The sequence below is a fragment of the Propithecus coquereli genome, unplaced genomic scaffold (assembly GCF_000956105.1).
Source record: "Propithecus coquereli isolate 6110/MARCELLA unplaced genomic scaffold, Pcoq_1.0 Scaffold9, whole genome shotgun sequence".
NCBI classification, from domain to species: domain Eukaryota; kingdom Metazoa; phylum Chordata; class Mammalia; order Primates; family Indriidae; genus Propithecus; species Propithecus coquereli.
This window is the reverse complement of record NW_012155284.1, coordinates 14,699,701-14,726,349: the sequence shown is the minus strand read 5'-3', so window position 1 is coordinate 14,726,349 and position 26,649 is coordinate 14,699,701. Positions and strand designations below refer to the sequence as shown.

General features: G+C 35.9%; 1 protein-coding gene across 1 annotated transcript; it reads left to right on the top strand.

The window, feature by feature from the left end:
* The first annotated feature begins 1,986 nt into the window (after positions 1–1,986).
* On the top strand, positions 1,987–26,475 carry PPWD1 (peptidylprolyl isomerase domain and WD repeat containing 1). Its single transcript, XM_012664597.1, has 11 exons — positions 1,987–2,248; positions 5,556–5,658; positions 9,347–9,447; positions 9,595–9,715; positions 11,530–11,977; positions 16,233–16,423; positions 18,361–18,550; positions 21,608–21,789; positions 23,610–23,691; positions 24,583–24,765; positions 26,194–26,475. The coding sequence occupies exons 1-11, from the start codon at positions 2,053–2,055 to the stop codon at positions 26,335–26,337; spliced, it is 1,941 nt and encodes a 646-aa protein (XP_012520051.1). The 5' UTR covers positions 1,987–2,052; the 3' UTR covers positions 26,338–26,475.
* The last annotated feature ends 174 nt before the right edge of the window (positions 26,476–26,649 follow it).

Genomic DNA, 26,649 nt, shown 5'->3' with positions numbered 1-26,649 from the left:
CACACTTTGCAAAATACTGACCACTAAAATACTTATCAACATGGAGGAGTAATGCAAAACTGTGTTGTGTGCGTGTGTGTGTGTGTGTGTGTGTGTGTGTGTGTGGCAGGGTAGACATTCAACAAATTAGCTGGCCTGGCAATTCAATGTCCATTAGTATACAAATAAAAAGAAACATTTAAGGGGTTGATCTTTCCATCATGTGAGGATAGAAGAAGTCAGCTATCCGCAACCTGGAAGTGGGCCCTCACCAGAACAGAGAAAATACTGGCACACTGATCTTGTAGTTCCAGCCTCCAGAATTGTGAGAAATAAATACATTATTTAAAAAAAAAACAAAGCCTACACATCTAAGTGTTTAACTTTATCCCTTTCCCACATTTCACATCCTGAAACCTATCTTTCTCGAACGAGAACAAGGAACTTTTTGAGGTCCCCAGTTAGGACTACAATACCGAATCATTTATTGAAGAACAATAATATCACTTTATTTAAGGATAATCCTATGCCACACCAACTTAACAAAACTAATACTATTAATTGGGAAAAGATTAATATATATGAAGTAAATAGAAAGTAGCCATATAATTCTAAAATGTATTCATTTATTCAATAAACATATTCTTAATGTGTGCCATTTGTCAGACACTTTGCTATAGCTATCACGTAGGTAAAAAAGTCTATCAGCATGGAGCTTACATTCTCACTAAGAACAGACACTATAAACAAATGGGCAACTAAATACAAGACATGATTTCAGGTAGTTAGAAGTGGTAAATTACACAACACAGACTACAAGTGCTTTAAAAATTTAAGATAGTGAAGGCAAGAGAAACCTACCTGGGAGAAGAAAGGGATTAGTACCTAAGAGTGCTTAATAAATGTCAGCTAGCTCCCTACTATTATTATTTTCATCTTCATCCCCATTTTTACTGTCATGGTCTCTGAAAGATGAGGTGTAAAGGTGAAGGTTATATTGCTGTGGAGGTACTTTCAAGCATAAAAACGTAAGACTGGGAAGCAAGAACGCGCAAGGCAAATCTATGAGACACAAATGAAAGTGGTCTGATTAGAGCAGAAGGCAGAGAACAAGCGAGACTTGCTAGGTAGGATGGGTCAAACAATGGGATTGAAAGAAAAAAAAAACTTTAAAAAAAAGTGTCTACTATGGGCAGTTCTTCGCCTGCATCTGGTGTCCACCTCACGGCAAAAGTAGAGAAGTGACTTACCGGTTTGAAATTGGCAACCACGAGGCTTTTGAAAGCAATGTTTTAGGGAGGTCATTTTGACATATTGTATTTAATTGATTAAAAAAAAGAGATTACGATGGTAAATTTTATGTTATGAGGGGTTTTCTTTTACCATAATAAGAAAAAAAAAAAGACGGAGGGGAAAGAGCCCGGATGACTACTAAAGAGATGAAAGCCTAGGCCAGAGTGAAGACAGAAGGGTAACCAGACCTGCCATGGTAGGTTACTATCCACCATCACCATCCCCCGACCCCGAAAGAGTAACAAGCACTCACCACCTTCTTCGAAAAGTGTGTGAGAGAATAGAGAAGGCTGAGAGAGAAGAAATGTTTGGTGCATTTGAAGGGAAATGCAAGTTAACTAGTTCCTCCCATCCCCACCCCTCCATCTTCTCTGGTAATCGGCGGGGTTCTGGAACTGGCGTCTGCGCTGGAAGCCAAGAAGACTCAAGGTCCGGCTTGGACTTCAGGTATCAAATTCCCCGGAGGGAAGGGTCCCACCTTCGGGGCTACATCTGCATTTCCTGTGAGCTGCCAGCCCCAGCGGCAAGCTTCAACAGTTAGGGCGCTCTCCCCTGCCCATCTCTTACCAGTACGAAGCCAAGGCCTTCGGTTCTCCTCAGCGCTACCTAAGTCTGCGCTCCGGCCCAGTGTCAGTGCCCGCGCTGCTCGCCGATTGGATCTGCTCTTACTCACGCCAGCCAATCCCGAAGCTTGCTGGGACGCCGACTAGAAGTCTGCGCCGCTACTTTGGGATTGGTAGCCGAGCTGTGTGTCGCGCCTTTGCTGACGATTCGTACAGCATGGCGGCGGAAAGCAGCAGCGATTTGCAGCTGAGAAGAAGAAGGCGCCGGGACCCTGAGGAACCGGAAAAAACAGAATTCACCAAAAAAGATCTGGCAGTGGCAGTGACGGAGTCCCAAGAAAACGACGAGGAGAACGAAGAGCGCTGGGTTGGGCCTTTACCTGTGGAGGCAACACTGGCCAAGAAGAGGAAAGGTAGCAGTAGAGATAGGCCCGGGGCGAATTGGAATGCCGCGTCCACCGAGTGAGATGGTTGAGTTCTGGCACACCGGAAAAGGGATGGAGTGTCATTGTGGCGTTTTGTGCCCTCAAAACGTCTTCTCACTTCTGGACGCTCTGTGCACGTCTTACGGAATAGTGATTTGGGCTTAGTACAGTGTCTTTTTGATAACATCTAACACTTTTGATCACTGATTTGTTATATTAGACGCTAAAGCTAACATTTGCCTGTACTTGGCAAATGTGTGTGGCGCCTCTCTTTTAATCCCCACAGCTGTATGAAGTTGGAATTTCTAACTCCGTTGAGCAGTTGTGGGAAAGTGTACTGGTTCTCTTTCAGGCTTTCGTTCAGGAGTGGTGTTCAAGTGTTGGGGCGCGAGAGGAACGTGGTGCCTATGTAGACGCATAGGAAGTAAAGCTAATTTCGATCATGACTCCTCCACTAATGAATTTACTGATCTGAGGAAAGTAACTTAAGCTTCCTGAATCACAAATTTTTTCATCCAAAACCCAAGGTCTGTGGTTTTCAAACCATACTCTTGAGATACCATGGGCTGAAGCATTTTGCCACTAACGTGGAATAATGGCAAATTATTACCAAATAAAAGGGGTGAGGAAAGTAGTAGATTAATTTTGCTTATTTTTCAAGTTTTTCTGTGAAATGTTTTCCTTAAACATTAAAGACGATTAAAATGTGGTTTTTCTAAGCTCAAATCTTACTTTATCACTATCCCCTACATAACACTGTTCAGTGATTTCTCATTATTTTCAAAACACAGCCCAAACTCCCTAACATGTCATATAAAGCCCTCTGTGATACGATCTCTCCTTACCTCCCCAGAACATCTTCCATTCACCCTTTCTCACAGCCTCTTTGTGCTCCAGCCATTCTAAACCACTTGAAAATGTACTCTTCCTCCTCTGGATTCCTCCCCAGATATCATGGTGTCTCTACTGGGAATAATTTCCCTCACCCTTTTCACAGAGCTAACTTCTGTTCGACCTTTAAGCACTTAGCTGTTACCTCCTCTGGCAAGCCTGTGACTTCTCCAGCCTGTACTGGATTTCTATAGCACATTTCTCATAACTCTGAGGTAGTGTTTATCACACTGAATTTACAGGTAGCCTTCAAAGTTTATGTATTCAAGTTTTTAAGCAGCTATATTTTTGGACATTGTATTGACACCCTTAAAATGCATTATCTTTTTTTACTGCCTAGTTCTCCTGAAATGTTTCCGTAGCAACCTTTTCCTTCATGGCACTTGCTACAGTTTGTAATTATATATTTATTTATGTGATTGTCTGATTAATGTTTCTCTCCACTGCTAAGACTGTAAGCATGTAAGAACCAGGAGCATGTAAGAAACAGGATCATTCCTGTTTTGCCCCGGTGCTTGGTACAGTGCTTTGCATATAGCAGGTGCTCCCTAACTATTTAATAAACAAATTTTACAATATTTATTATGTTACTTAACTATTTTGCTGCATATGAATATTTTTTCATGTTCTTTTTTAATGAAGTGAGTGGAAGGAAGTGGAAAAATACAGAAATATAAAAATGCTGATATTGGTACTAGGAGACAAGTATCTTATGAACTTAATATAATTGAAACAGAGACGGATATTATTAGGTGTGAAAATCTTTACCCTTAATCAGATGCTTATTGTATAAGCTGGCCAATGGTATATTGAGTTTGAAGAAAAAAGTGAAATTGAAAAATATATATGAAATGTTAGAAAAATATCACTGAAAATTTTTTCTTAAAGGACAGGTGTTTAATAATTTTAGCTTTTTAGAAATGGATCCATCCCCTTTAAAGTGTTCTTTGGACATTGGACTTTTGTATATATTTTTCAAAAAGACATAATATTATTATATGGCACTAACCTTTAAACTGTTTCTTAAGGACAGGAACTATGACTTACTTTTCTTTATGTCCATGTACCCTGGAACCTATTTTGTTGTCACTAAATATTTGTTTATAAGTGAACTAACAAACAGAAAAAGGAATCTGAATCAGGTAGGATTAAATTTATCTGCATATTACAGAAAAACACAAAATAACAATGATGTTAAAAGGAGAGATATACTTCTTTTAAGTGTAGAAATCCCAAAGTAGGCAGTCCAGGATTGGTAATGGAGGTTTCAAAGGTTCCTAGGTTCTTTCTAGCTTTCTGCCCTAATATAACTAGGGTATGGCCCTCATCTTCATTGCCCTGAGTGATTATTAGGATTACAGCAGTCATATCCCAGTTCCAAGCCATGAGATTGAGGAAAGGAAGAAGGACACACCTTTTTAAGGAAACTTCCTCACTGTCACAAAACGCTTCCACTTTTATCTCATTAGCTATGTTCAAACCTCACTACAGGGGAAGATGAGAAAGATCATGTTATAACTGGATGTCAGTATGTTCATATATAAATGGGGGTTCTATTACTAAAAATAAAGGGAGAAGTAGTATGTCAGACACAACTTTAAGTCTGCTATATAACATTTATGAAAAATTCTGAAACAGCTTGTCATGTTAATTTATCAACTTTTTATAGACACGTTTGGCCATCATTGGATTATTTTATTATATATCTCATTTTTTTTTTGCTAGTGAAATTGTTCATAGCTCATATAATAAAATCAATATTTCCTGACATTCCTCAGATTACCCCTCACAGGTATTTTGCCCCTGTAAAAAATTTGAGAAGCACTCAACTGGATCTTCCCTATGAGTTTCTCAGCTCTAAAAACCTAAGCATTTTATTGTGTTTAAATGTTTCAAACACAGTATCAGTGACTTCAAAGAGGATCAGTGCTTTAAAGATAAACTGAGACATCTTACAGATGGCCACTGGCCTCTTATTAAAATTAGCACTGATAATTGGATCTACATGGTTAGGAAAATGGTTGTGATAGTTTCATGGAACTTTTTTAAAGTTTGTTTTTTTAAATGGAAACTTCACAGGAAGTGAAAACTACTCAGTTCTTAAGTCTTGGGGACAATTAAGCATCTATATAATACCTGCGAACCTGTCATAACTGACTAAATAAATGGTGCTATTCCATGTGAACCTGTCATAACTGACTAAGTAAATGGTGCTATTCCATACTCTGAAATAATAAAAGTTAAAAATGACTTAGTGGGTCGTGGGTTTTTTTTATCATTACATTTGAATTGAAAGAAAATCTAGGAGAAAATACAAAGTAGAATATAGAAATTTTAAAGAAAATACAAAATAGAATTTAATTTGTTAAAAATAAATTTTTTACTTTACTTTTTTTCCCCTTAGTTCTAGAGTTTGAGAGAGTCTATCTTGATAATCTCCCCAGTGCATCCATGTATGAGCGCAGTTACATGCACAGAGATGTTATCACCCATGTGGTATGTACCAAGTAAGTTTATCGCATCATTTTAATTTTTTTCTGAGAAGTTTATTTTCTTTAAAAAGAAACCTTCAATTTTGAGGTGGATTTATAAAAGTAATTTTGGGATTTTATATATTTCTAGTTAATTCCATTAAGTTCTGTGACAGTTTAAATAAAGGCCTACATGTTCTTTCCTGTGTCATACAAAGGATGCATTCTCTAAGACAGAGCCCCCACAGAGTTTATGTGTATGTCTTTGGAGATAAATGCCAAGAGGGAAATGAACCAGGTTGCCTTTGAGCTTTCCTGAAGAAGAGGGTACGTTAGTTAAGATAGGAGTAATTGGTACTAAGCGTCTTTGGCATTAGTGGAGAAAATGGTGGGAACTAAGACATCATAAAATATCTAAAGACCTTCAAAACAGATGAATGGGGATTTGGGGAAGGATAGTAATAGTTCAGGTTGAGCATCCCAAATCCAAAATGCTCCAAAATCCAAAACTTTTTGAGTGCCAACATGACACTCAAAGAAAATGCTTATTTGAGCATTTCAGATTTTGGATTTTCTGATTAGGGATGTTCAGCCAGTAAGTATAATGCAAATACAGGCAGTCCCTGGGTTATATGTTCCTGAGAATGTCTTTAGGTTGGATTTGTATGTAACTTGGATCCCTGATGAATAGTGCATATACTATAATAATAATAACACTATAATGACTTATATGTGGTAATAATAATACAGTGTAATACTGTAATAACAATACCCCTATACTGTGATAATAAGTTACAGAAATTATGGTGTTCTTTCTTTTAACTGAAACAAACAGAACATAAAGACAAACTTATACAAAAAGTTTAGCTAGAGGGCCTGGTATGGTGGCTCATGCCTGTAATCCTAGCACTTTGGGAGGCTGAAGTGGGAAGATTGCTTGAAGCCAGGAGTTCAAGACCAGCTTTAGCAAGAGCAACACCCTGTTTCTAGTAAAAATAGAAAAATTAGCCAGGCGTGGTGGCGCTCCCTGTAGTCCCAGCTACTAAGGGGGGTGGGGTGGGCAGGATGGGTACTGAGGCAAGAGGATGGCATGAGCTCAGGAGTTTGAGGTTGCAGTGAGCTATGGTGACACCATTGCATTCTAGCTTGGGTAACAGAGCTAGACCCTGTCTCAAAAAAAAAAAAAAAGGTTACATAAGAGATAGAACAAATTTTCAAAAAGGCTATTAAAGGTTAACACTCACCTAATATTGCATCAATACTAAACTAATAGGAATGTTATGCTTATTTTGATCTGCTTACCAAATCAATAATAACCTTTCCATTTCAATAATTAATCCACTATGCTGCTTAGTAATAATTGATTCTTTCATTGGAGCACTGCCTTTCCCACGTTCCATTATTCTCACTGTATCCTTTATAATTCTTCCAATAGTCAAGTAACTAAAGCCTAATGCTTTCCCAGTGAAAGTGTCTTGTGATGGCGTCTTGCCTTTCTCTGAATGCTTAATTATGTCTACTTTCGTTTCCGTTTTAATCACCTTTCTCTTTGCTGCAGGCTTACCTGAACTTTCAGTGGACTTTCAGTTTGGAGGCATGGTCATAAGAATAAACACAGACTCAAAATCAAATAAAAATGTTAGGATGAAAGTGATGATGTGTCTAAGCAACCATATAAACAGTGAGACCAGCCGCTATCGTAAAAATGCTGTGCCAGTGAACCGCTTATGCCATAGGGGTTTGTTTACATTCTGGGAAGAAACTAGTTCCCGAATTACTAATTTAATTATTTAATTATAAATTATCCTCAGGGGAGCCTTGGGAGCCTGTTTGTAAGTACAGAACAGTATAAGTTAAGTTATCTGTAACCCAAAGACTGCCTGTATTCCAAAATCTGAAAAAATGCAAAATCCAGAACACTTTTAGTCCTAAGCATTTCAGATAAGGGATACTCAACCTGTAGTGATAGTCTACTGTTTGTTGAGCTCATAGTATGTCCAGGTACTTTGCTAAGCGTTTTTTATAATGATCTCATTTATCTTAAGAACAATCTTGTGAGGTAGTGTATGATCTTCACTTTATAGCTGAGGAAACTGAAATTTAGAGAGGTTAAACGGCAGATGAGGCTAAAGAAAAAAGGCAAGGGCTTAATCCCAGAGGGCTTTCTATTCCTTATACGGATTTTGAACCTGTGAGCAGGAAAGTAACACCAGATTTATTTTCTTAAAAGGACTACTCTGACTGTGGTGAGATGAAGGGATTCGAAAAGGGTAGGAATGGATATAGGGAGAGCAGTTAGGAGGCTGGTAGAGAAATCTGGATGAGACGTGTTGGTGGCTTGGATGATATTGGCAGTGAGTATGGAAAATAGATGGATTACTTTGTTTGGGGATCAGTATATCTTTGATCTCTTGAGGACAAATTGCATTTTAGAAATAAATCTGAATAACACATCTTTATATTCCATGTATAGGATAATTCTGACCAAATAGTAGCACCTTTCCTAGTCCAAAGTTGTCAGTGTATAAAGCATCAGATGTTACTAAGCATTGCTATCACTCTCTCCCTCAAGTATTTTTTGTTTTATTTTCTATACCAAGTCAGTGGAGTGCAATACAAAGATTATAGGTTTTGTGGTTAGGTAGATCTGAAAGCCACTCTTTAGCTATGTGGACCTGGAACAAGTAAATTTTAACATTTTTTTAAAAAATATTTTTTACCCTAACAACTTGAATGCAAGTGGAGACATTTTTGAAACAATTTCCTATTTATAAATGATAAAAATACCACCAGATAGAGTTGCTGTAAAGATTAACTAAGTTAATGTATGTAAAGTACTTGACATCTATTAGGTTTCAATAAACAGTTTCTATTTTTATATACCTTATATAGGGGAGACCGTTCTGTATAAAATCTCTTTGACAAATAACCAAACTACCCTGGATATAACAAAAAACAAGCTTATGTTGAATTTTGCTATATATGAAAGTAGTATTAATATATTTATTTATCAACTTCTGAAAAGTACTACATTTTCTCATGAAAATACTACCTATAAGGTAATTTTAGCAATAAGGAATCCAAGTCTAGTGATTGCTAGTGAGATTCCTTTTTTTTTTTTTTTTTTGAGACAGAGTCTCACTTTTTTGCCCGGGCTAGAGTGAGTGCCGTGGCGTCAGCCTAGCTCACAGCAACCTCAAACTCCTGGGCTCAAGTGATCCTTCTGCCTCAGCCTCCCGAGTAGCTGGGATTACAGGCATGCGCCACCATGCCCGGCTAATTTTTTCTATATATTTTTAGTTGTCTGATTAATTTCTTTCTATTTTTAGTAGAGGCGGGGTCTCGCTCTTGCTCAGGCTGGTTTCGAACTCCTGAGCTCAAACAATCCGCCCGCCTCGGCCTCCCAGAGAGCTAGGATTACAGGCGTGAGCCACCGTGCCCGGCTGAGATTCCTTTTTTTTTTTAATGTCATATACTAGTTCAATTCTGATCCTGGCTCTTAAAGTTAAAATTAGTGCAGCAGCAACTATTATGATATCCAAAAAAAAGCTTCAAAATTTGCATTGTTTTATCTGTGCTAATACAGCGGTCTGCTTAAAGGAAGATTTTTTTTTAAAACCTATTTTGAAAGAGTCAAAGATTCTCAGTGAATGATTGCTTTGGAGATACTGACTGATTCATAGATCTGTATTAGAAATTAACTTTTAAAATTTTATATATGCAGGACAGATTTTATTATTACTGCCAGTCATGATGGACATGTCAAGTTCTGGAAAAAAATAGAAGAGGGAATTGAATTTGTTAAACATTTTCGTAGTCACCTGGGTAAGAATTTCACCTTTTTTTTTTGGTAGCTCCTTTTTAAACTGTACTAATTAAAGTTTCTTTCAGAATTTTGTTTTTTTCTTTGAATCATGCACATTTATTTCATTGGTATTTACTAGAATATTTTAATTTGATTTATTTAAATAGGAATTATCGAGAGTATTGCAGTTAGCTCTGAGGGAGCATTATTCTGTTCTGTGGGTGATGATAAAGCAATGAAGGTGTTCGATGTAGTGAACTTTGACATGATCAATATGCTGAAACTTGGGTGAGTCTTTTTTAAAGTATATATTTTTTAACTTACTGAAATAATTTTTAAGCCAAACTTCACTATTTCATAGGTTATTTCTAAACAGTATATTACCGTACCATTAAAAATGTGCCTTTGGGTTTTGCTTGTGGAAATTAGATATGATGAATCCTTGTTATGATGATGTTTAGAAGCTTCTGCTGTGGTTTTTTGTTATTAATCACAGAAATTTCTAAACAGCATCACAACAAAGATTCATTATATCCAATTAATACTGCTTAGTAAATTAATGAGGATTCATCATGTCTAATTACTGGTACTTGGAAATAACTTCCTTGCCTGTACTTATTTCAGTAACATGGAATGTGTTATAAAGTTTATGCACATTTTTGGAGCTGAAGCCATTTCTTAGTGATTTTAAACTTTGGAGTATATTGATACCCAAACTATGTGGTTAGACCATACATTGTTAAGACTGATACTTTGTTTTAAACATGTCTTTTTTAAGATAACATACTGAATTTGTATATACATCTAAATAAGGGGCAGGTTGAAAGTCATAGCAGTGTCAGAAGGTTTTGGGACTTGCCTTGGTCTGCTTGGATGCCGTAACAAAAAACCATAGACTGGGTGACTTAAACAACAGAAATTTATTTTCTCACAGTTATGCAGGCTGGAAAGTCCAAGATCAAGGTTCCAGCAGGATTTGGTTTCTGATGGGGGCTCTCTTCCTGGCTTCTCTTTGTGTCCTCACATGGTTGGGGGAAGGAAGGAAGGAAGAAGGGAGAAGGGAGAAAGAGACAGAGACCTATCAGATTAGGTGCCTACCTTTATGGCCTCTTAACGTCCTAAAGACACTATCTCCAGAAAGTCCTACTATGAACTGAATTATGTCCATAATTAAACAATTTCAAATTTTGGAATTTCCTTCAAAATCACTTTATGATTTCACGAGCCACTAAAGGAAATCAGTCTTGTTCTTTATGGTTAGAACTTATTTTTTGACCACAAATAGAATACCTAACTTGATCATCTGTTTTATTCCCCAGCTTTGTTTCCATTCACAAATATTGAATATTTGCCCTTTGAGGATACTTGAAATTTCGAGTATTTTTCAGGCTTTGATAGAAATTCTAAAAGAAAAGTACCAAAAAGGTTTTGAGCGTTGACATCATGGTTGGAATAATAGTGTAACCTCTCAAAACGACTACTTTTAAGGAAACAACACTCATTTGAGTGTATAAATGTGGTATATTGATTAACTCTGTCCCAGTTCTTTTATACTTTGTTCACCAGGTACCATGTTCAGAGCTTATAATTTTAATATCAAGATTGAGTTAGTCATAATAAGAGTGTTTTAGGAAAATGTTTTTCTTTTGAGCAGAGCCATAACTAAAATATTTTTATTTGAAATGTTTCAGAAATGGATTTATAAAGTATACTCTCACATGCTAACATATTTAAAAGTAAGTTATATGTAGACTGGTTTACAGAAATTCACAAAGCAATGCCCCAGAATATCTTAAGGCCCACATCTGCTTAGCTTTCCTTATCTAGCCAGTGGAATTAAATGGGCTGCTATATGCAATTCTCTTTTTATGGTTCAATAGATCCAAAGAACTTATTATCATTACATTGATGGGGTTAGAAAGAGAGAAATTAGTAACTATTCTTAGTGTTCCTTCCCATTCTGTATCTCTGTTAGTTTTGAACAAGGAATGCAAAACTGTCTAAATTACTGGCCAAAATATTTTTTTGTTGGAGGGTAAGGGAAGGGTGCTTGCTTGTGGTACTGACCTTTTTATCCCCCTCTCAATTCTTTATTATTTTAGTTATTTTCCTGGACAGTGTGAGTGGATCTATTGCCCAGGGGATGCCATATCTTCAGTTGCTGCTTCTGAGAAGAGTACAGGAAAAATTTTCATTTATGATGGCCGAGGAGATAACCAACCACTTCATATTTTTGACAAACTCCATACATCACCTCTTACTCAGATACGGCTAAACCCAGTTTACAAAGCAGTAGTGTCTTCTGATAAATCTGGAATGATTGAATACTGGACTGGACCTCCTCATGAATATAAATTCCCCAAAAATGTGAACTGGGAATATAAAACTGACACAGATTTATATGAATTTGCAAAGTGTAAGGCTTATCCGACCAGCATATGTTTTTCACCTGATGGGAAGAAAATAGCTACTATTGGTTCTGATAGAAAAGTTAGGATTTTCAGATTTTTAACTGGAAAACTCATGAGAGTCTTTGATGAATCACTAAGTGTAAGTGTAATTTAAATTTAGTCAGTTTCTAAAAATGTGTTTGTGTTGTTTCTTGAAAGATTTTTTTCTGTTTACAGACATTTAGGTTGACGGTTATTTTCTCTTAGCACATTAAAGATATTGTTCAACTGTCTTCTATCTTGCATTGTTGCTCTTTGAAACTCTCTTCTCCAGGTTTATGATATTTTCCAAGTCAGTTATCCTCCTATTTATGTGGATGTTTTTTTGTTTTATTTTTTCCACTTTTGTTTGCAAACGTATCCTCTTAATATCCTCAAAACTCGTTCTAGGCCCTCTTCTCTTCTCACTTTTTATTCACTTCTGTCCATATGACTACTCCCAAATTAATCTCTCCAGCTTTTTATTATGAATAAACCTGGTCCTATCCTTTTTTTGCTGTCTTCATGGATGGCACCAATATCTCTCTAGTTGCACAAACCAGAAACCTGAGTCATCCTTAACTCTTTTTCCTTAGCCCCTATTTAAATCATCATGAGTCTTGCCAATTTTACTTTTTAAATATACTTGAATCCATCCATTTCTTTTTAGCACAGCTTTGACTACCATAGTTCATGATCTTTTGCCTGACCTATTGCATTGCCTACTGTCTGTATCTATTCTGGCTTCCTCCTCTGTACCCAGAACAATCTTTTAAGAACACTTATTTGGTCATGTCATTCCATTGCTTAGAACTTTTCAGTGACTTCTTGTTGTTCTTAGGATAAAGACCAAAGCCATGGCCTACCATGTAGTTCCAGCCTATCGTAAATCCACAATAAGCCTTTTTCTCCCTGCCTCTTACTCTATCCATTTGGGCCTTCTATTTCTTAAACATGGCTCCCACCATAGGGCTTTCATGTATGTTATTCCCTCTGCCTGGAGTGAAAAACCTTGCTCCTCACATTCCTACATTACCTATTGAACTCATCCTTTATATTTCAATTGAAGAGTCACTTCCTCTGGGAAGCTTTCGCTATTCATCCAGTCTAGAATAGCTTTTGTTTCTTTGTTTGTTTGTTTTTAAAGAGACAGGGTCTTACTCTATCACCCAGGCTGGAATGCAGTGGTATAATCATAGCTCACTGTAACCTCAAACTCCTGGAACAAGCCATCCTCCCACCTCAACTTCCTGAGTAACTGGGACTATAGGTGTGTGCCAGATAAGATTTTTTATTTTTTGTAGAGACAGGGTCTTGCCTTGTTGCCCAGGCTGGTCTCAAACTCCTGGCCTCAAGCAGTCCTCCCATCTGGGCCTTCCAAAGTTCTGGGATTATAGGCATGAGCCACCTCACCCAGCTTAGAACAATTTTTTTAATGTAACTATCACTCTCCTTCAGAGGATTTGATATGATCATATTATTTAATTAATGTGTCCTCCTGTGGACTAAGCTCTATGTGATCTGTTTTGGCTCATGACTATCTCCAGCACTAAGAACAGTACTTGACACAAAATTACTTAGATGTCTGTTGAAAGAGTGACTCTATAGCCATCATTTGTTAGACTGCTAACAAGAATTTATTATAGTATATAGTTACAGAATAAGAGTTTTTGTCCATGCAAAGTTAAGTGGTTTCTCTGGATACTTGGGTCTCAACTGTTGCCATCAGGTGGTTTTCTGACTGCTAATGAATGGTATGTTGGATCCTTTTAGAGTCTGGATTGAACCTTCATAGCAATAGCGTTTATTGTATGACAGCGTCAATTCTATAGTCCTTGGTAATGACCAGTTTACATTGGATTCCCACTTTAAGCTCTTCAAAAATTCTTTCAACTCTTATTAGTGATACTCTTGTTTTGGTGACAAGTGGTAATGAGTTGGGTCTGCCTGAAGTAATATGATTACAGACAAATGTAAAGATCTGTTTGTTAGCTAAATCATCCTGTGACAAATTTTCTTGTCAGAAGAAGATGTATTAATATTTCTACTCTGCTTTTAAAGGGAAATATTTCTTGGTGATGTTTTCTTATTTAATGGTAGCTGATAACTAGATTTTACTTAAAATCTAAATATAATTTTAAAACAGCTCTTCCAAGATTTCTCAGGAAAAGAAACTTTTCAGAATTAGTCTCTGGACATAAATCTCTTAACACACATACTCTGGGCTGCTCAGTGTACTCTATTTCTTCATTGTCTTCAACATTTGTTAAATTGATAGGGCTGAGGTGACAAGAGGAGGTCAGGAGTAAAGCTTAAAACAGAAGTTGAGATTCAGAATGAGAGTTTGCCAAAAATCCAAACATCAGTTAAATTAGTTACTTATAATGCTAGTGACTAGTAAATGTCTGGAATCTTACAGTTCCATGTTAAAGGAGGGGGAGGCAAGTTTCTACCTAGTTAAGAGTCCTAGTTTAACAGACAAGAAGTTGAATGGGATGATGTGAAGTTGTATGTTTTACTGTTTACTAACCAAGGTCACTGCATATAGTTGTACAGTTGTCTGTCACAGAGACCCTGCAATGAAGACTAGAATACTCTAAAAAGATTGTGATAAGGTACTTAATCATGTTGGATAAACATTTGTGAAATACTTACATATGGACAGATGGCCACCTATAGACCTTACATCTTGAAAACTGACTCTTCTCTCTAGCAGAAATGATCATGAGTTCCTCACTGCAAAAATGTAGTCCAGCATTCTAGGCTCTTCCTGGCACACAAATAAGCAATAGAATATATATTACTCTGTCTTTGAGAATGGAAACAAGAAAACCTGACAACTAGGCTTTTACCTGTTCTGTAAGACCTCGGTCTCATGCTTTTACACTAACAAACATACCTCATTTTGATTTTTGGAGTTTTGTATATTTTTCTTCCCATATCTAGAAAAACTGGAGATTTCTGGTTAACACAAACATGAAACAAAGAATTAGATGAGGCCGGGCGCGGTGGCTCACGCTTGTAATCCTAGCTCTCTGGGAGGCCAAGGCGGGCAGATTATTTGAGCTCAGGAATTCGAAACCAGCCTGAGCAAGAGTGAGACCCTGTCTCTACTAAAATTAGAAAGAAATTAATTGAACAACTAAAAATATATAGAAAAAATTAGCCGGGCATGGTGGCGCATGCCTGTAGTCCCAGCTACTCGGGAGGCTGAGGCAGGAGGATCGCTTGAGCCCAGGAATTTGAGGTTGCTGTGAGCTAGGATGACGCCACGGCACTCTAGCCCGGGCAACACAGTGAGACTCTGTCTCAAAAAAAAAAAAAAAAAAAAAAGAATTAGATGGGACATAAGTCTGGCTTACTTTCATCTGCAATGGAGAGCTATTTTTGAATTCTATTGTTTGATTCCCTGAATGTCTAGAAAACTAAATATGAAGATCATCATCTTTTGGAAGGCTTGTAGTGTGCTAATACAGAGTAATTGAGATGTTACCGCCATCTTGAAATTTGTGTATTAAATAGCAAAAGAAAAGTAAACCAAATTTCCCAACTATATAAAGGGTATTATATCAGATTACTTAATGGTAATCTAATAGAACTGCCCCATTTCAAAATAACTTGAAACATTTTCTGAAATATTATCAATTTGTTATAGTGAGATAAGAGTTCATTCAGTAAAAATTTAGTGCTTGTTATATGTCAGGCACATGATCACTATACAAGGACCTCATAGTCTATAGATGTATTGTCCAGTATAAGTAGTAGCCACCAGCCACAGGCGGCTATCGAGCATTTGATAGGTGGCTAGTCCAAATTGAGATGTGCTGAAAGTCTAAAATACACAGAAGATTTCAAAGACTTGATATTTTAAAAAATGTAAGTTATCCCAATTTTTTATATTGTTAATGTGGAAATTATAATTTTTTGATACATTGGGTTTAATGAAACATTAAAATGAATTCCAACTTTCTTTTTACTTTGTTTAATGTAGCTACTAGAAAATTAGAAATTACATATGTGGCTTGAATGCAGATTTCTCACCATTAAGTATGTTAAAAAAATAAAAGGTAGCAGATGTATTGTGATTTCTATAGAGAAAGCAGTAGTTATATTAACCAACTGGGTTTTTAAATTTGAAAAACCAGTCACCATTTAGTTTAAAATACTATTTTTTAATGCTTGAACTTCCTAATGTCTTTTTGTTTCATGCTTATAGAGTTTAGTATTCCTCTTAAGATATATAAGTACATAAACTGTTAGGGCTCTTAATGTGTATTGTACTTCTATTTAGATTTCATATGTGTATATAAAAATGATACCTTTCTTTGTATATGTATGTACATAGAATTTTTGGTAATAAACCATTTGTTTCCTAGATGTTTACTGAACTGCAACAGATGAGGCAACAGCTACCAGATATGGAATTTGGCCGACGAATGGCTGTGGAACGTGAGTTGGAGAAGGTGGATGCCGTAAGATTAATTAATATAGTTTTTGATGAAACTGGACACTTTGTGCTATATGGAACAATGCTGGGGATTAAAGTTATAAATGTGGAGACAAACCGGTAAGCTTTAATATGATGTATATTTTTTAAAAATGCACCTATGGGGTACCATTTCCTCCATCAGAGAAACAATGGGAGTTTTGTTTGTTCCAAGACAAGTGGAATGGTCCCAAATGTCTAAACTTAACCAAATGTTTTGACTGGATTTTTCTGTGGTCTCTCAGTTGTTTATAATCTTATGTAAAAAGTTTCCACTTATGTTTGTAAAAGAAATGGAAAGAAGATATGCATAGTTTCAAGTTTTTTCTTGTTTTAACAAGTTTCAGTCTGTCTTTTGCTTATTGATTTAAATTAGCCTGGATCATGTTAAATGTTGCCAAAGATTTTAACCACAGAATTCAGCATTACATCCTGCTAGACATAAAATCAGAAGTTAAAATGCATGAAACCACAATAAGCCTTTTTTTGTGCAAACCGACCATTTGGTCTTAGTACAAAATAGCTACATTCAGATACTATCAACGAATGTAAATGAACTTAAAGAATATTTTTAGGAGGAAAAAATCGTGTGCTGTACATTCCCATATATAAACATATTTATATTGGAGTTCTTGGCAATATAAATCTTTGAAGGCTTTCAGAAAGATTAAAATAATAAGAATAGGTTAAAATTTATATAAACAAATGATTGGTTTTTGTTTTTTGTTTAATAGACTTGACTTTTTAGAACAGTTTTAGGTTCACAGTGAAATTGAGAGGAAGGTACAGAGATTTCCCATGTACAATCTGGCCCCACACGTGCATAGCCTTCCCATTATCAACATCCCCCACCAAAGTGGTACATTTGTTGGCAATGATGAACCTACATTGACCCATCATTATTATCCGCAGTCCATAGTTCACATTAGGGTTCACTCTTGGTGGTGTTCATTCTATAGGTTTGAACAAATGTATAATGGCATGTATCCACCAATATAGTATCAAACAGAGGAGTTGCACTGCCCTAAAAATCTCCTGTGCTCTGTTATCCCTCCGTACCCTATAATCCTTGGCAAGCACAGATGTTTTTACTGTCTCCATAGTTTTGCCTTTTATAGAATGTCATATAGTTAAAATAACACAGTATGTAGCCTTTCTAAAATGGCTTCTTTCCATTAGCAATGTGCATTTAAGGTTCTTCCATGTCTTTCTATGGCTTGATAGCTTATTTCTTATTAGCACTGAATAGTGTTCCATTGTTTGGATGTACCACAATTTATTCATTCATTCACCTGCTGAAGGACATCTTGGTTTCCAAGTTTTGGCAATCATGTATAAAGCTGCTATAAACATCTGTGTACAAGTTTTTGTGTGGACATAAGGTTTCAACACCTTGGGTAGATACCAGAGAGCATGATTGCTGGATCATATGGTAACAGAATATTTAGTTTTATAAGAAACGGCCAAATTGCATTCCAAAATGGCTGTACTCTTTTGCATTCCTTCCAGCACTGAGTGAGAATTCCTGTTGCTCCACATCCTTGCCAACATTTGGTATTGTCAGTGTTCTAGATTTTGGCCATTCTATTAGGTGTGTAATGGTATTTTGTTTTAGTTTGCATTTTCCTGATGGTATATGAGGTGGAGCATCTTTTCATATGCTTATTTGCCATCTGTATATGTTCTTTGGTGAGGTGTCTGTTAAGGTGCTTGGCCTATTTTTTAATTGGGTTCTTGGTGTTCTTATCGTTGTTTTTTAAGAGTTCTTTGTATATTTTGGGTAACAGTCCTCTCCAAGTCTGTGGCTTATCATCCTCTTGGTGATTTTATTTTTTTTTAACCTGAAAATTATAGCAGCCTACTAATTTAAAATGATACCTTTCTTTGGGCAGAGAAACATTTTTAAAAACCCACTAGTTATTTTTTACACAGATAAGATACTTGACTCCTCGTAAAGTTGTCAAAATGGGAGTTAATTCTGGTAATTTTATTCTATAAAACATTGTTATGTTTTCCAGGTGTGTGCGGATCTTAGGCAAGCAAGAAAATATTAGAGTGATGCAACTGGCTTTGTTCCAAGGAATAGCCAAAAAGCATCGTGCTGCAACTACTATAGAGATGAAAGCTTCTGAAAACCCTGTTCTTCAGAATATTCAAGCTGACCCAACAATAGTCTGTACATCTTTCAAAAAGAATAGATTTTATATGGTATGTGGAAATATTAGGAGATAGAGCCTAATCTTTCTTCCAGTTTGGTTGGGAGTTTTTTTCTTTGGCTTGTGCCTTTAACTAAAGAGAATGTTGGCAGTAATAGCAGACTTTCTAAGCAACCAGAATACCATCTTACAATACTAATATTGTAAAATTTTTAACTAGGAGTTGATTTTAAGCATTTCTATACTGTTTTCCATCATGTTTTGAAAATTTTTCAACCTGGTTTCTACAGTAACTATTTGTGTTGTCTAAGATGATAGGAAGTTAGTGGTTATGGTCATAATTGCATCCAAAATAGTTTCACTGTCGGGTTTTTAAATTTCTTTTTAGTATTTTTTATTATTTTTCAGCTTTTACTCTTAGGAAACGTAATTTATCTCCCCCAAATTTGCAGTTTCCTTCTCTAAATACATTTCCTTTTTTAACTTTTGACTTCAATGTAATGATGCTACCTTGGAATTATATACTCCTGTGGAATTTTTTTTCCCTATGGAAAACTAAAAGTTCTTTGCTTGTTATTAATACTAAAATTGGGCTCAAAATCAAACTACTAAGTTATTAGGAGTAGCACAGTCCTAATTGTTCATCTAAGAAGAAAAACTCAAAGTACAGAGACCTCTGCCCTTGCATTCTGTCTTCACACTGCAGTCAGAGAACTTTCCAAGACCCAAAATGACTTATTTCTCAGCCTAACAGCTTTTAATAACTCCCTAGCTATCTGATAGCTGGCCCTCCTCAATTCTGTAGCTTTATCTTTCTTCATTTTTAGTTCATTTGCTGCACTGACCATACTGAATATCCCATTCACAATAGTTGAATGTTTTGTATTTTTAAACTCTAGGTCTTTGCACAGGCTATTCCTTCTGCCACCCACATACTTCTAGCCAATTCCTACTCATACTTCAGGTCTCATCTTGGAAACCTTAACATCAACTCTGAGTTCATTTTTTTGGTTGTTGGCTTTGACACTGTCCTCTTCTCAAGATAATCTAAAAGCCATAAATGTAGGGGCTTTTGTGTTCTTCACTATTAAATCCACAAAGTGTAGTAAAGTGACTGACTCATTATAATATAGACATTCATCCATCTGTATATTGCAAGCAGTTGTCATGCTATTAAAGGTTACCAGCATTTGACAAACGTATGGAATAGCAGTTTCCCTACCACAAACAAGCTTTCAACCTGACATGGGTAAATTCTTTTGAGATGAGAATTTCACTTATGACTTTCAAAGTCATTGCTTAAAAATTTACTAGTATCTGTTAAGGGAAAATAGGCTGGATGTGGTAGCTTACGCCTATAATCCCAGCACTTTGGGTGGCCAAGGCAGGAGGATCGCTTGAGGCCAGGAGTTTGAGACATGCCTGGGCAACATAGTGAGACCACGTCTCTACAAAACATTTAAAAAATTAGCGAGGCATGGTGGCACATCCCATCTATTCAGGAGGCTGAGCTGGGAGGATCGCTTGAGCCTAGGAGTTCGAGACTGCAGTGAGCTATGATTGCACCACTGCATTCCAGCCTGGGTAACAGAACAAGATCCTCTCTCCAAAAATAAATAAAATAATGTGTCTTGTTTTTACCTGTAATTTAACTGTTATGAAGTAAAAATTAATCATAAAAGATAGTTGTTGATATACACTAAAAACACATATACTAATTGTCCATCCACTTTATTTTAAAACATTAAGTAACAAGCTGTATTTTTTTTCTTTTTCCAGAGTTTACCTTTATGCTGTTTAGAGCATACATATTCATTATAAAGTTAGAGGAAACAGAGAAACAAAAAATAAGTTACTCACTGCTTCCTTATGTAGCTAACATTGTTATGAATATCTTTCATCTGATTTTTACTTATTAGAACTACATATTCTTAAGCAAAACTAAGATGGTATACATATATATGAATTTTGTATCCTTTTTTCCAAATCTAACATCATAAAATAAAACTAGTTTTACAAATCTATATGTGAGCTAAATCAAGGTAACTTTTTAAAATTCATATAAATAAATAGTAAAATAGACATGTCATTCCTTTTAAAACTGGGGAATAAGATGTCAAAATGATAACATCCTAGCTTGGTTGTTTCTTTATTTGGAATCTATCCAAGTGGAACAAGGAATGATATTAGGCAAGACAGGGACTGGGGTACTAGCTTTACCTTCCTAGAACCTAATTGGCATCAGGTAGAGCTTGCTTAGAAGAGAAGATCTCTACTTACTAAGAGTAAAGTAAAAGAAACAGGCCTTGAGAAGTGAAGAGTTAACAACTGAAAGGTTTTTCTCAGTTCTTCCTATACTCTGAGGATCCTGAGATTTCTACAGCTTCATTCAAAATTTGCATTCTTTCTCCAAAGCTTCAGGGTTAGGATTTACATAGATCAGGTAGGACTCTGAAAAAAATTTAAAAAGTGAAGATCATACCAATTCAATTTGTGAAACCTCATCCTACCTAGCACTGGGTCCTGCTCATAGCAGTAATAACAATAGTTAATATGTATATGGTACCTTCTATGTTTTGGGCACTGTTCTCCAAGCACTTTATATCCATTCATTTAATCTACACAACTACCTTCATTGGTAGGTAGGTACTATTATCCTCACTTATGAATGAGGAAATGGAAGAAATTAATTCGCTTCCCCAATGTCATGTAACTAGTAAAGATAGAACTGGAATTCAAACCCGGGCAATCTAAATAGTGAAAAGTGAGCAACAGATGACAGGTTAGGACTTATCAGAAGGCAGAAATAGAGTTACAACACAAAAAACCATTATCTTTTTGAATGTGTACCCAAGAAAATTTCTACACAAAGCAAATTAAATGCTATTTTTAATCAACATGTTCATTATATTACATGGATTATTTTCATATTAGACAAATGTAACAATAATTTAACTGCCTTACACACCCTCTGATGGGAAGTGATTCCTGAAATAAGGATTTATTCTAATGTAAATTCTTACTTTCCTCAAATACTTCATTAAAAATTTTCTTGTTTCATAAATTTTTACCAGATGAAAACTTTTCACTTTTTACTTTCCTCCTTGAGTTTACCAAACGAGAACCAGAAGATACAAAAAGTGCAGATTCTGACCGAGATGTTTTTAATGAGAAACCTTCTAAAGAAGAAGTCATGGCAGCTACTCAAGCTGAAGGACCTAAACGAGTTTCAGATAGTGCCATTATCCATACCAGCATGGGAGACATTCACATCAAACTTTTTCCCGTTGAGTATGTACAACAACAATTTTTGTTGGCTTACCTAATTACAAATGTAAATGTGTATATCTGAAGAAACTATTCAACTTAAAATTCTTACTACTTAAGGAATTTGAAGAATTGAAATGTTTGATATTCTATTCCTGAGCTTTCTGATAACTGTTAATGCTAGAAAAAGAGAACATTTTATACATATATACACATACATCATAGGTTTATAATGAGGAAAAAATACATTGACTATGAAAGTGCTGAATGGAATCTGTAAAGTGATAAACAAATGTATATCACTATCACCATTAACTGCACATCCAAACTTTAGGTTTTGTGGCTTGTTATGTAACTGGTTTTCCTCTCAAAGCAAATCTTTAAGGGAAGGATAATTATTTTTCCTTCCTGAAATTTGCTAGACACGTACTACCTTTTTCATCCCAGTAGCTGTATGTTTTAAAAACAAATAACAACAAAAAACATAAGGGTTGACCAGGCACGGTGGCTTATACCTGTGATCCTAGCACTCTGGGAGGCCAAGGAGGGAGGACCACTTGAGGTCAGGAATTTGAGACCAGCCTGAGCAAAAGCAAGACTCTATCTCTACTAAAAATAGAAAAAATTAGCCAGGTGTGGTGGGGTACACCTGTAGTCCCAGCTACTCAGGAAGCTGAGGCAGGAGGATAATTTGAGCCCAGGACTTTGAGGTTGCAGTGAGCTATGATCACACCACTGCACTCTAGCCTGGGCAACAGAGTGGGACTCTGTCTCAAAAAAGAAAAAAAGCTTCAACTGAAAAAAAGCTAGAAAGTATTCTGAACAGTTTAAAAGTTTGTAAAATGAACATACAATACCAAGTACAATAGACTATCTGGCCCAAAAGGTGACATTTTACAACACCTTAAAAGTACTTATTTATTTTGAATATGAATGTTTTATACCATATCTTGGTACTGAACAAAGAACTAGGCAGTTGTAGACTGCTGGACAGTCTCATTTTAAGTGCCAGAACCCATGTACTCTGAACCTATTTCCTAATGTACTTGGTGAAAGAATTTGAATTCTTCATTCCATTCTCTTCTCTGGTCTTAGAGCCATTATATGATAATGGACCACATGAAATCATTTCATAAGATTAGTTAATATTAAGAAAGCTTCATACTCTGAATGTATAATTGTCATTTAAAGTTGATTCAACTTAGGAGATGTTATTTCTGTGAATAAGTCCTTGCTCAGGAATGTGTCACCGTACCATAACATTGTTTTTATAAGAAAACTACCTTTTCCAGAAACTTAACCCACTATATGCAGTAAACTAAGATATATATATATATTAAATATATCTTCAGATTCTGTGGCTACATTTTTAAACTGGTAAGTGACCTTGAAATCTCAATACTGTCAAACTTAAATATGAATAAGCAGTCATGATCTAAAGATATTACATTAAACCAGGGGTTCCCAACCTATGGTGAATTGTATAATTGTTTCATTATATATTACAATGTAATAGTAATAAAAATAAAGTGCACAATAAATGTAACGTGCTTAAATAATCTAGAAACATCCCCCCCACTTGCCAGTCCATGGAAAAATTATCTTCCATGAAAATGGTCCCTGGTGCCAAAAAGGTCAGGGATTGCTGCATTAAACAGTAAGAATACATTACTACTTACATGCCCTTTTTCATGCTTCTCCTGAGATTAGATGAGGTTATGAAAAAAAGACTCCTTCTTAAACATTCAGAAGGCATTAAAACATCATTGGGATGCAGAACTGCTAAGAAAACTGTCTTAAGATGCTTTAAATAGGCTTCATATTTTTAATATATGTCTTACTAGGTGCCCTAAGACAGTGGAAAACTTCTGTGTTCACAGCAGAAATGGTTATTACAATGGGCATACATTTCACCGTATAATTAAGGTAAGTTACACAAATGTCATATTGTTAAAGGAATAGTATGTTACAGCATAACAAGATACTGAAGCCTAAGAAATCTCTTCTCACATTTATCAGTTTAATTAGAAGGGAACAGGAAAAGTGGACTATGGAAGCCAAAGAAAGAATGGATTGTCATGAATACCTAGAATCAAGGACAGGAATAGTGGCATGATTATCTTTTTAGAAATGATGCAGCAATATTTTGTCAGCAGCTAAAGCAAAGGGTAAGATAACAAGGGTCATGCCAAGATAAAACCAATAACAAGGTAACTTGTTCCTAGGGGCTTTTCAATCATAGAGGAGCCAAAGTGACATCTTATCTATGAGAACCAATATTATACCTGAGGAGCAGAGTGAGCTTAGCCCCTGGATTTTGTTGAGCAGCATTCCATAAAGTAGATGGGATAGTGATATAATTCTTTGTTATCAGCAGGTCAGAAATGGCAGAAGGAAAAATCAGATCTCAGAGTTCTAAAGGAATTAGTAAAATGGCACTCGGAAATCCAGAGTATTTGGAGAAAGAGAGGAGCAGAAGAGGAGGCAATTATATAAGACAAAAATACTATACAGATGCCGAAATTTACTCATAGCATTAAGTGGTTTTATTTAACTTATTGTGAAAGATAGAGCATGTCTACAAATGAGACAACGTTTACATTTTGGTTTCAATCAGTAAATAAGGTGGTGGCTGGGCAATGGAAATACATCATCCAAATTTAAGTGTAAGGGTTTAATCAAATCACTTTATAGAGTGACTGTTAAGCAAGTTAATGTTTCACTGAATATAAAGCACTCTTAACAAAAATAACATAACTCCAAAGCATATATATAGAAAAGGAAAGTATAATATGCTTTTATGTACTTTCTGTTAAGGGCTTCATGATTCAGACAGGAGATCCAACAGGTACTGGTATGGGAGGAGAAAGCATATGGGGAGGAGAATTTGAAGATGAATTTCATTCAACATTACGACATGACAGACCATACACACTCAGCATGGCCAATGCTGGATCAAATACTAATGGATCCCAGTTTTTCATAACAGTAGTACCAACGGTAAGTACATCTTTGTCTATAGACCACAGGATTTATAGGTTATGATCTAAGAGAGTGAATTCAGTGGAAGAGAGAGCTGTATTCTCTATTCTTTGCATTATTTATATCTGCTAGGATATAAAAATGAAAATATTTTAGAGAAGAAAATGTAAAATTACATAACAAATCAGTTTAGACTTGTAAAACAATACTTTCATTGTAGTAGGAGGTAAAACAGACTGTGATTCAAGATACTTGAGTTTCAAGTCTCAGCTCTGCCACTCACTACTGACTGTACAACCGAAAACAAATTATTTCACCTCTCTGGGCCTGTTTCCTCATTCTTAGAATGGAGGGAATAGAATATAAATGAATTCTCAATTTTAAGACCTTTTTTCCACATTTTAGTATCTCTGAAATCAGAATACAGTTCATAATCAATGGCATTTTAGATTTGATGAAATATAGTGTAAGACTATCTAACTCTATTGCTATGCAGTTCCACAAAATTATAAAAATTATACACTTTTTTTTTTGGAATTAAGCACCAAGCAATGAAGGAAAAATATTTATAACTACTATCTGCCAGGATATAGTCTCATGTAATAGTCAGAATACTTCTAGTATCGCTATCTCCAGTTTTCAGTAATACATGAGGAAACAAAAGTGAGACATGATTAACTTGCCAAAGATCAAGTAAGTATTAGAGCCAGCATTGGAACTGCCATCTGTCTAATGCCAAAGCACAAAGCACTATTCCAAGCTGCCTCTTAATTGTTCAGGTAAGATTCCTTGCAGACAACTTTAAAAGCCTTAGCCACAATTCTTTAAGCCATGTCAAGTAACTTACCTTTAGGAAGCGTCTTCCAGCTCCCTTGGTCTGAAAGATGTAGATATTTAATTAAACATTATACTGTGCTTCTATATTTTTTCATATAAAATGGTAATAGCTTTTAAAAGCTAACTTTTGGGCCGGGCGCGGTGGCTCACGCCTGTAATCCTAGCACTCTGGGAGGCCGAGGCGGGTGAATCGCTCAAGGTCAGGAGTTCGAGACCAGCGTGAGCAAGAGTGAGGCCCCGTCTCTACTAAAAAAATAGAAAGAAATGATCTGGACAGCTAAAAATATATATATATAAAAAAAAAATTAGCCGGGCATGGTGGCGCATGCCTGTAGTCCCAGCTACTCGGGAGGCTGAGGCAGGAGGATTGCTTGAGCCCAGGAGTTTGAGGTTGCTGTGAGCTAGGCTGATGCCACGGCACTCTAGCCCGGGCAACAGAGTGAGACTCTGTCTAAAAAAAAAAAAAAGCTAACTTTTTATTGCTAAGAAATTATTGTACTTCTTTTTAAATATATAATAAAATGAAGCATAAATTTAAATTCTCTTTAATTTGCTCACTCAGAAGGTGTGATTTGCTCACTTAGAGTTTCCATTTATCCTCCAATACAGCCTTGGCTTGATAATAAGCACACAGTATTTGGACGAGTGACTAAAGGAATGGAAGTTGTACAGAGGATCTCCAATGTAAAAGTTAATCCCAAAACAGATAAGCCCTATGAGGATGTCAGCATCATAAATATTACTGTTAAGTAAAATAAGATTTGTTTCATTGTATTTGTAAATAAAAATGCAATATTAAACACAAGATTATTTTACATTAGGAAGCTTAAGACTTGCTAAACATACAAATCATGTTTCAAAGATATAATATTTTTATATTTTTCATTAAAGTTCATTTTTTAAAAACTGCCTTTGACTTTTCTTACAATATTTCTAATCCTGGGAGGTGATAAATGGAAAGGGACTAAATTCAGGCAAACAACACTCATTAAAGGTAATTTCTCATGAGCCTCAAATTAAGTATTAAATATTTAATAATTACAATAGTCCCCCCTTATCCACAGT